At 47.6% G+C, this 9,910-nt stretch overlaps 1 protein-coding gene across 1 annotated transcript in view; it reads left to right on the top strand.

The window, feature by feature from the left end:
• Positions 1-5,994: 5,994 nt before the first annotated feature.
• The window catches only part of TRIO (trio Rho guanine nucleotide exchange factor), a gene marked incomplete at its 5' end in the record, with an annotated part of 243,148 nt that continues 239,232 nt past the window's right edge, over positions 5,995-9,910 (top strand). Inside the window, one exon of the mRNA XM_083866631.1 lies at positions 5,995-6,109. Within this exon, the coding sequence (XP_083722757.1) occupies positions 5,995-6,109 (115 nt within the window). The remainder of the gene's footprint in view (positions 6,110-9,910) is intronic.

Here is a 9,910-nt window from a genome sequence, read left to right as displayed (position 1 = left end):
ATTATGCGTGCCTAAGCATAAACAGTAAGACCAACACTTTGTCAGGGTGAAGTTAGTGAACAGATGGCATATAGACCACCAATAGTCTATAGAACATCAGACGTCTGGTATAATTTCTACATGTAACTGTCCTTGACATTGACAAGTCAATACATGCCACATAGCGGAACTGGGAGCTGGATTTTTATAGAGATAGCACATCATTTAAATGGTGAGAATTTCAAAAAAACAGTTTGGTTATAAATAAAATCAGGATGGTTAGTATTTTTGGTAAGCGATATGCAAAAATACACATCTTGGTCTGTAGGCTATTAAAAACCTGCTCAATTCTTTGCTTAAGATTTGACAGTCATGACCACATAAGTAGTAAAACTTTATTTGTAGTTACCATCAGATACTTTACATTTACCCTTTACATTTTTTTTACTTAGGTGTTCTAAACCTCTCCTTATAGGGGCTAAGAGTGTTTTTGAAATGTTGTCCTGGCAAGGGCTGGCAGTGCTGCTTAAGATTATAAGAAAATGTACAAATCACAGAATCATAGAAGGATTTGGGTTGAAAGGGACCCTAAAGTTCCAATCCCCTGCCATGGGCAGGGACACCTTCCATTAGACCATGTTGCTCAGAGCTCCACCAAGCTGACTGTAAACATTTCCAAGGATCTGGTATCCACAACTTCCATGGGCAACCTGTCCTAGTGCCTCACTATCCTTATGGTAAAGAATTCCTTTCTCATATCTAATCTAAATCTATTCTTGTTGAAGTTTGAAACCATTCCCCTTTGTCCTTTCACTCTGGGGTCCCGTACAAAGTCTCTCTCCATTTTCCTTGTAGGCTTCTTTCAGGTATTGGAAGACCCCATTTAGGTTACGTGAAGCCTTTTCTTTTCCAGACTGAACAAACACAACTCTCTCAGCCTTTTCTCATAGGAGAGGTGCTCCATCCCTCTAATCTTCATGTCCCTCCTCTGGAATTGCTCCAATAGGTCATGTCCTTCTTGTGGTGAGGACCCCAGAGTTGGATGTAGCACTGCAGTGGGGTCTCACCAGAGCAGAGGGACAGAATTCCCTCCCTCCCTCCCCTGCTGGCCATGCTGCTTTGGATGCAGCCCAGGACACAGTTGGATTTCTGGGCTGTAAGTGCACATTGCTGGGTCACATCCAGCCATTTCAGCACCCCCAAGTCCTTCTGGGCAGGGCTGCCCTGGATCTGTTCATCCCCCAGCCTGATACTGACCAGCAGCACCTTGTACTTGGCCTTGTTAAACCTCATGAGGTTACCATGGGCTCACTTCTCAAGCTTCTATGTGTCAGGTTGTACCAGGGAAAGCATGAAGAAAATACTTTAAATTAGTCTGACAATACTTTACATAGGTGATAGATACAGCATCTGCGAAAACAAAAATTCCAGAAAAATAGAAAAAATTATGAATAAACGAAGTTCCAAAAGCTGTCAGAACTCATACAATGAAATGAGAACTTTGTGTTACAGGATAAGGAAGTGGAGCACATAAACTTAATACTGTTCAAGACAACTTTTTAAAAAGACTTGGATGTTTCTGTGGAAAAGAGGGCAATAATGATAAGAGTTGGAAAATGCCTCAATGCCCGTCTACAGATAGAAGAGATACACCATGTGCTCTGAGAATAATTTGAAATTGACAAATGTTGCTATAACACAAGCACCATTTAGATCATAAACCAGATAGCAACTCCAAGGTGGTGCACATTAATAACTCTTGATTGTTTTCGTTAACTGCTGCAAACTTGAAAGAAGCCTTATCATCTTAAAAGCACAGTAGCACCTGATATGGCCTTCTCTATTACTTACTGTGTTTATAACTTGTTTTATAGATTTAAGTCCCCCGAAAGCCTGTTGCAGAAAAATAAGTATTGCAAGAAACAATTCTTAAGAGGCTGGCTGGGCAGAAGTCCATGTGCATTTTCCTTTACAGTGTTTTCCATGTGGAAGCCTTGTCTCCACACTATCCTTTATGTTCTGTGTTTTTGTTTACAAAATGAATAGTGAAGCTTGTGAAACAACTACAAGAAGAGAACTCCATTGTAAAAATCTAGTTGTTGAGTGGGTTGTGTAGCTCTGCAGTTGTTGGGTTGTTTTTTTTTTTTTTTTTTGTTTGTTTGTTTTGTTTTGTTTTTTAATATTTGAAGTCCCTTTTTCCATGACTCTTTTTCTAAGAAGACAACTCCAATTAATGGCCCCACGTCAATATCATCTCTCGTCTCCCACTTTCTCCAAACTGATTAGTTTCCTAAATCCCAAACTGATTACTTCTCCTAAAAACTTGTAAATATTAGTGATTTTTAAATCAAGCTTGCCCTGATTTCATTAACATCTTACAGAAAAGGGGGAATCTTCATTCTTTATTTTCTTGATCAAGGGGACAGTAAATACTGCAGAAAAAGAACTCAAGAAATATCAAGTCTGCAAATTCCTTTAGGGATGAAACATAAAGTGACATGTGACACTTCTCAGCCTGGATACACAAGGCTAGGCTCTGGGCAAGCTTCTTCCCTCACAAGACACCTCTTTGACAGGAATAAAGTTTTTTGTGTTTGGCATACTGATTTTGGAGCGACCATTCAATCACAGTTAGACACAATACAAGTAAAAATAAAGGAAATTCAAATGAAACAACACCTTTCTATGGGCATTTATTTTATTGGGGTATAAATATTTTTGAACAATGTGCTTACATAAAATTAAACACTTTATACATATATATATAATACAGAACTATATAAAAGCCCAGAACTTCATTATTATTTAAAACTCCTAGTATATAATCTAAAACTCTAATTTGAATCTGTGCCTTAACACTATTTATATTTCACAGGTCACATTATGGCTAAAGTATGTTTTACACCATGAATATTTTTTCCATTCCTGCATTTATGATTGCAATTGGTGCAAAAACACTTGCAGGCTGACAAAAACTAAGATAAGCAATGTAGGAGTTGAGGAAAATATGGCTATTCCCTAATGACACACTTTCAAATACATACAATTCTCCAAAATGGGACATTCTCCACATGGACAATTCATATCTGGTTTGCTTTTGTTTGAAGCCTAAAATGACCAGGAAGAACCAAACTAAGAAACTTAATTTCCTAATGTCAAAATATTAAATCTGGTGTTTGATACCTAACGTGCATAACTGTGAATTAAATCCTTGTTTTATTAGAGAGTGTTAAGTAACTTTGTCATAGTGTCATTTTCCTATCATTGTCTCTTCCTTTTAACTTACCTTTCAGTAAATATTGCATCCTGAACATTAGCATGGACCCCATGTATTGCTATAATCGTGCAAAGGACATATCCTGTTGCATGATTTTGGCCCTTCAAGGATTTTCTGTAAGGGACACCTTTGCTGCTGATGAAGAACTCAAATTGCAACTAGTTCTCAATCACTTTCACAGTGATGAAAGGCTCCTGTAGTGGGGGACATGGCTCAGGGCATCCATGAACGAAGAGAAAAGCAAACCCAGCACCACTTGCAATTCAGCAGATGGAGGGGACAGAGGAAGGGACAAACTTGAGTCATACAGCCTTCACAAGTGTTCAGATTAACCTTGCCTTTTTAGCACCCACTTACAATTTGTACAGTGTGCTGGATGAGCAACTAGCTGGAAAGGGAAAGTCAGTTATTCCACAACTGATGAAAAGCCTTCTAAAGCTTTTTCCAGAGTTGCACAGCATATTGAAGTCCTTTTTCAAATTTGGAAAACTTAAGGAAACTTAAGCACTTCTTGCCCTCTAGCCACTGAAAGCCGGAATGATGGATTCCTATTCTTTTCTTTACTTATTATATTAACACTCTCCATACACTTACCAATTTTCTCATATTCTTATACAGGTTGGGTTTTTTTTAACAGATATAGAATATCTTATTCCTATCCCTAGGTCAACTCACAGCTTGCTAGGGAACAGCAGCATTTATCCCATTCATGTTTTTTGCTCAGCAGATAGTGCAAGTTAGAAAGAAATTCATGTTGCAACCACTTCTGCCAGTGGGATGCTAATTTGGAACTCCTTCCTGTGCTTGCTGTCTGAAAGAAAAACAATAAAAAAATATCTTTTCAGTCAAACAAATCTCTTCTCTGTAAGAGAAATCAGGGCAGGCATGGTTGCACAAAAGCTTTTTCATCAAGCTATACAATTTCAGATAAATACAAACCTTGGGAACCTTGCAGATGACTTCCTCATCATCTGACTGATAAACCATCAGAATCTCTCAGAATTCCCTTAGGACCCGAGGGAAGGACATGAAGCTGTGCCAGGGGAGGTTTAGGTTGGGAATTAGGAAAAGGTTCTTTTCCCAGAGGCTGGTTGGGCACTGGAACAGGCTCGCCAGGGAAGTGCTCATAGCCCACAACCTGCTGGAGTTGAATGCTCTCAGGGACATGTGGGATTCTCGAGGTGATCCTGTGCAGGATCCCAGGATGACCCTTGTGATTCACTTCCAACTCAGGATATTCTATGATTCTGCGAAACGCTTTTCTCTTGAACTTACCTTTCTTTTAACACTTACCAAAGGCTCAGGGGTTTAATTCCTTAAGCCGTACTTCTCCATTTCAAGTGTGCTAACCATTAACTATTTACCACAAGCATTTGAGATGTGTTAACTCAGATTCGTCGATTTGTGCAATTGTTACGATTCCTGCTCGGACACCCTTCCCTTCAGCCTGACCTGGGCGCAAACTTACACTGCCTTAACATGAGGAGCAGGACGGCGGTGGGACACACCATAACCTCCCATCGTGAGCTCTTTGCAGAAAATCTTTTGACGCGTCCCCGTGATCACAGAAGAAAAAAAAAAATAAAATCCGCAATTCCAGACAGCAATGTAACGCAAGCCTTTTAAAGGCACCTTTCTAAGAGATGTGCACATCCCTTTTCCCCGGTTCCTTGCAGGGGCGGGCCGGGCTCTCTCCCAGGCGCGGCCCCGAGGCCGCGGGGCCTGGAGCGGCCGGGAGGAGCACAGGGCACCGCCGCTTCCCACGCCCCGCCGCGGGCCGACTGCGTTTTGTTTGGGTTTTTTTCTATTTTTTTTTTTTTTTAATTTTATTTTGGACCGCCACACCGACGAGCTGGCAGTAGGGCGAAAGCCAGCCGGCAGCACCTAAAAACTCAACCAAGCAAAAAGAACTCCCAAACCCGGACAACAAACCCGCACCCTCAGCCGGCGGTCGCGGCCCCGGAGCGGCCGGGAAGCCCTGAGCCCCGCGGCCCGGCCGGGAGGGGAGGGGAGGGGCGGCCTGACGTCCTTTCTGCCCAGCCCCGCCCCATCCCGAGCGGTGCCGGATGCAGCCGGAGATTCCCGAGCTCCCCCATTCCCGGCTCCACCGCCCTTGTTCCTCGGGCGGGGACTCGCTTCCTTTCCCGACTCCCCCTTCCCACCCTCCTCCTCCCCCAGCCAAGATGGAGGACGGCGGTCGCTGCGGCCGCCGACTCCGCGGTGATTAGGGCAGCTGCTGCTCCTCGGCACCGCGCCTCGCTCCTTCTAAAAAAAAAAAAAAAAAAAAAAAAAAAAAAAAAAGAAAAAAAAAAAAAAGAAAAAAAAAAGGCTGGAAACGTTTCTTTTTTTCTCCGCCCACCGGCTGCTCCTCGCTGCGCGGACCGCTGGCCCTTCCCATGCCGTCGTCGTCGTCGCCCTCCTCCTCCTCCTCCTTCTCCTCCTCCTCCCGCGATTGTCTGCGCTCCGGCTGCCGCCCGCCCGCCCGCCCGGGCTCGCTGCATGCACACGCCGCCTCCTAGGTGGCTGCGGGGGGTGGGCGCTCCCGGAGCTGCCATTCCGCACATACCTTCATGTCCCTGCGCTCGCCGCCGCCGCCCGCTCCGGCTGCCGCCCTGACGGCCGCTCCCGCCCGGAGGTGAAGCCGGGACCCGCGGAGGGGCGGCGGGGTCGGCGGCGGGTCTCGCCCGGCGGAGCCGCGGGCACAGGCAGCAGCAGCAGCGGCAGGAGCAGCCATAGCCATGAGCAGCGCCGCTACCGCCACCTCCGCCGCCAGCACGGCCGGCAGCGGCGCGGGGGAAGGGGCCGAGGAGGCGGCCAAGGACTCGGCGGACATCGCGGCGTTCTTCCGATCCGGTGAGTGCGGTCCTGGCCTGGGCAACGGGGAGGAAGGGCCGGCGGCCAGACCGCGGCACGAGGTGGAGGCGAAAGGTGGCCCTGGGGAAGCGACGTCTCCCCCCTGGAGCCGGGCAGGGAGCGAGGGCAGGCGGCTTTGTCAGGTGGCCTCGGGCAAGGCTCGCCCGCCTCTCGCCGCCTCGGCGCTGCCCGGCCGCTCCTCGGGAAGGCGGCGGGGAGGAGAGGAGAGCCGAGCCCCCCCGGCCCGTGCCGGGGTTTAAGCGCAGCAACTCGCGGTCGGGACGCCTCCCTGGCCGGCAGAGCCCAGGCGTGAGAACGGGGGCGGCGGCCGGGCCGGGCCGGGCCGGGGGTGCGGGGCCGCTGCCGCCCGGGCGGTGCCGCCGGTGACAGGTGCGATCCCGCCGCCCGTGCGGGCCCGCAGCGGCGCCTCACCGGGGCCCGGCCGCGCCCCATCCCCCGAAAATGTCCCGCCGGGGGCTGCGGGGCGGGAGGCGGGTGGAAGAGCCGCTCCGATCCGGGAGGCCCGGGGTGTCGGAGGGGCGAGAGGGGCGAGCGGGGTCGCAGGGCCCCCGGGAGGCCGGTGAGAGGCAGGGATGACACCGCTATAAAGGCAGAGCTCCGCCGGTGCCGCGCTGCGGGCTGGCGGCACAGGGCAGGGATGGGAGAAGGGGCATGGAAAGTGGATGTTGTGAGGAGAAGCGAAAGAGGCAGACAAAAAGCGGAGCCCGTGTTACGGAGGTGTCGCTGAGGCGGGGCAGCAGCGGCTCTCGGGCGCTGCCGGGCCGGGAAGCCGGGCTGGGAGCGGGAGGGGAAGGGAAGGGAAGGGGGGGAGCCTGTTGACAGGCTGCCGGGATGAGGAAAAATGGAGGCTGCCTTCTCCCTGGGTGTTTACTCTCGGCACGCAGCCGGGCGCGGAGGGCGAGAGGCCGTGCCCCGGAGCAGGGCGGCGGGGAAGGCAGCGCTGCCCGGGCCGCACGGAGCTCTGCCGGCAGCGGGGACCGAGCTCTGCCTGGGCGGCGGCGGGCCCAGAGCCTCCCCCGGTGCCGGCTGCCCTCCCCCGAGAGGCGGCTCCTCCTCCCCTCCGTCTGCTCCGCCGGCGGCTCCGACCCCCCGGGCACCGCCGAGCCCCCCGGGCACCGCCGAGCCCCCCGGGCAGCCCCGGCCATCGCTCCGGGCCGGGCACTTGCTCCTCGTGGATGCCTAAAAAGGAGCGGCGAGCAAGGAAAATGCAGACTCACCGCTGAAAAGATGAGGGGGTTGGCCGATTTCGTGTGTAAAAAAATAACGATGGCAGTAGTAATAATAGTAGTAAAAGCTGCGTGCGTTGGGTTTTTAAGGAAGGTCCGCGAGGGAAGTGGGAAAGGGCGCAGTCAGAGCTGCTTGCGGTCGGTGGGGCTGCTCAGGGTGTCTGGTTCATGAGGGTGGTGTCATGAAGGAGGAGGTGTGATTTGTAGCAGGCATCTTTGGAGCGGGGCTGGGAGCTGCATTTGCCTGGATAGAGGGTCCGGAGAGGGGGGGCTGTGTCCCCTCTGGAGGGCTTGGTGCTCTCGAGCCAACCTGCTTTACATGACAGCCCGTGAGTGTGAAACTCTTTGTCGAGATGCTGGCCTTGGTGGGTTTTGTCATGGAAGAAGGACTGAGCTTTATCATTCCCAGGGAAAAATCCCGGTGAAAGCAAAATGACAGGACAGTAGGTTTACACACAATGATCTGCCTAGTGTAGTTACAAATGGGTGCTTGTGTAGTAATCTTGCAGTTTTGGAAGACCCCGCCAGCTGTATTAATAATCAACTTCCACATTTATGTGTGGGTTGAGGGATGCTACAGCTGGTAAGCTCGTAAGTGGTGCAGTGATGACTTCTGATGCTGATAACTTCTGATAACAGGGAAGTTGCACTGAGCTCAGTCTTGCAGCAACTGAAAATCTTAAAGCACTAAAAGGACACACTTATCAAAGAACTCTCAGAGCATATTTAACAACTGACATTCTCATTTCCATATTCACATGTGGAGGTTATCTGGTTCAGCCTGGGCTCTAACATACACTGGAAAATGTTCTGGCATCTCTTGTGGGTGTTTGGCATTGAGAAGAGCCCTTTGAATTCCGCCTCTGTACATGATCCACTCTTCTATAAGGAGAGGGTCTATTAAGAGATCTCCGGTGCTTCCCTTTGTTTGAACAACACATTTTTTTTCAGTGAAACACAATGGGCGCAACGATCAATGAACAAGGAAAAAACTTTGTTTGGTGCACTTAGGAGCAGACAAAATATTTTTCTCTCTACAGAATTTACAATGACAAATGCTTCCTTTTTCCTGTCACTTGTGGAGATATTAGGGTAGCTGTAGCTGTTACTTAAAAGAGAAGATGAGTAAAAATGTTGCAGTGTTTTCCAGGAGGAAAAAAAAAAAAACCAACAACAAAATGCTTGCCTAAACAATCAGTTCTAATCTTGGGTTGGTTAAATTGGTCGGTTGAGCTGCCAAGTGGGGTTATTGGCTTTCCTCCTGTCCTTTTGTAAGTCTAAGCTTGAAGTAGAATTAAACTAGCCTGAAGAATAGAGTTTCATTATTTGGAAGATTTTTTTTTTAGGGTATTGAACAGCAGCTAGGTTCGCATCACTTGAAATGTGCACATTTCCAGTTTTCACTTTGGTTATGTAAATGTAAACTCACTCTTGAGTTGTTGGGGAAATAAAGTTGCAGTTGAAATGTGAGGAGAGCAGCTGAACTGGAAGTGAGGTAGTGGTAGTAGGAACACATAAAGACTGTGTGTCTTGAATGTTAATGAGGAATCCCTTTATTGGAATTGGAAGAAATTGAGGCAGCTTAGTTTCTGTTACATATTTGGTATCTAAATCTCATTATTTGGAGTTAAAAAGAAAAGAGTACCTTGTTAGGTCTGTCACCTTTGTGGCAGAATTAATAGTAAAAGAAGCAGAGTTGTGTCAGGCAAAGTGATTACATTTTGAAGGAGAAAACACAGTGGTTGTAGGAAGTGCCTTTTTGTACTATATAGAAGTTGGAGATTAGAAACGACTGTGTAAACTGACAGAAGGATACATTTTGAACTATCAATGTATAGACAAACATCCCCTTTTTAAATTAAAAAGTGCACTGGTGTGACTTGAAAGGACTGGTAAAATATCTTAGAAAAAGAGACTGTTACTGTATGAAAACCCAGTAATGTGACATCTAAGTGGCTGTGTAGAATGGTGTTAGTGCATGTGTTAAGTACACAAGATCTATTTTTAATGAAAAGTTATTAAGATCAAACTTTTCAAAATCTCTTCTAAGTTTCAACCTAATATTCTGTGTATCTGATATATGAAAACAGCCGACATGAGCAAAGTTGAATTTGAGGGAGTGCCATCAAGTCGTGGCTTACGGGGCAGTAATCATACAGAGAGAGGTTTTGTGTGGTTTTTGTTGGTTTAATCTTCATCTTTGCAGCTTTTATTTGAGTCCTCAATACTTCGGGAAGGGGACTCAACTGTCATCTTCAGGATGCAAGAATGAGGGCTGTCTGTTAAGTTTAAATCATGTTATTATAACAGTGTTTTCCAAACCAATATACTTTTGCTAGTTGAAGTTCAGAAATTTAGTTTTTAGGCGTAAAGAGCAAAACCTTTTTCATCCCAGTAAAAGACATGTTGATCAAAGTTGTCATAATAATTAACGTTATCCTTCTGGGATGATGGAGATATCTGTGAATACAAAAGGTTGCAGAGAAAAAGGCTTATAAGCACTTCAGTCAGCCCTTGGCTAGACAGTGTAGGGAGTGCCTTTATAAATTACTCT

Source organism: Zosterops lateralis, assembly GCF_965231275.1.
Source record: "Zosterops lateralis genome assembly, chromosome: 1".
Classification (NCBI taxonomy): domain Eukaryota; kingdom Metazoa; phylum Chordata; class Aves; order Passeriformes; family Zosteropidae; genus Zosterops; species Zosterops lateralis.
The sequence above is the reverse complement of the archived record's forward strand: the minus strand, read 5'-3'. Positions and strand labels throughout refer to the sequence as shown.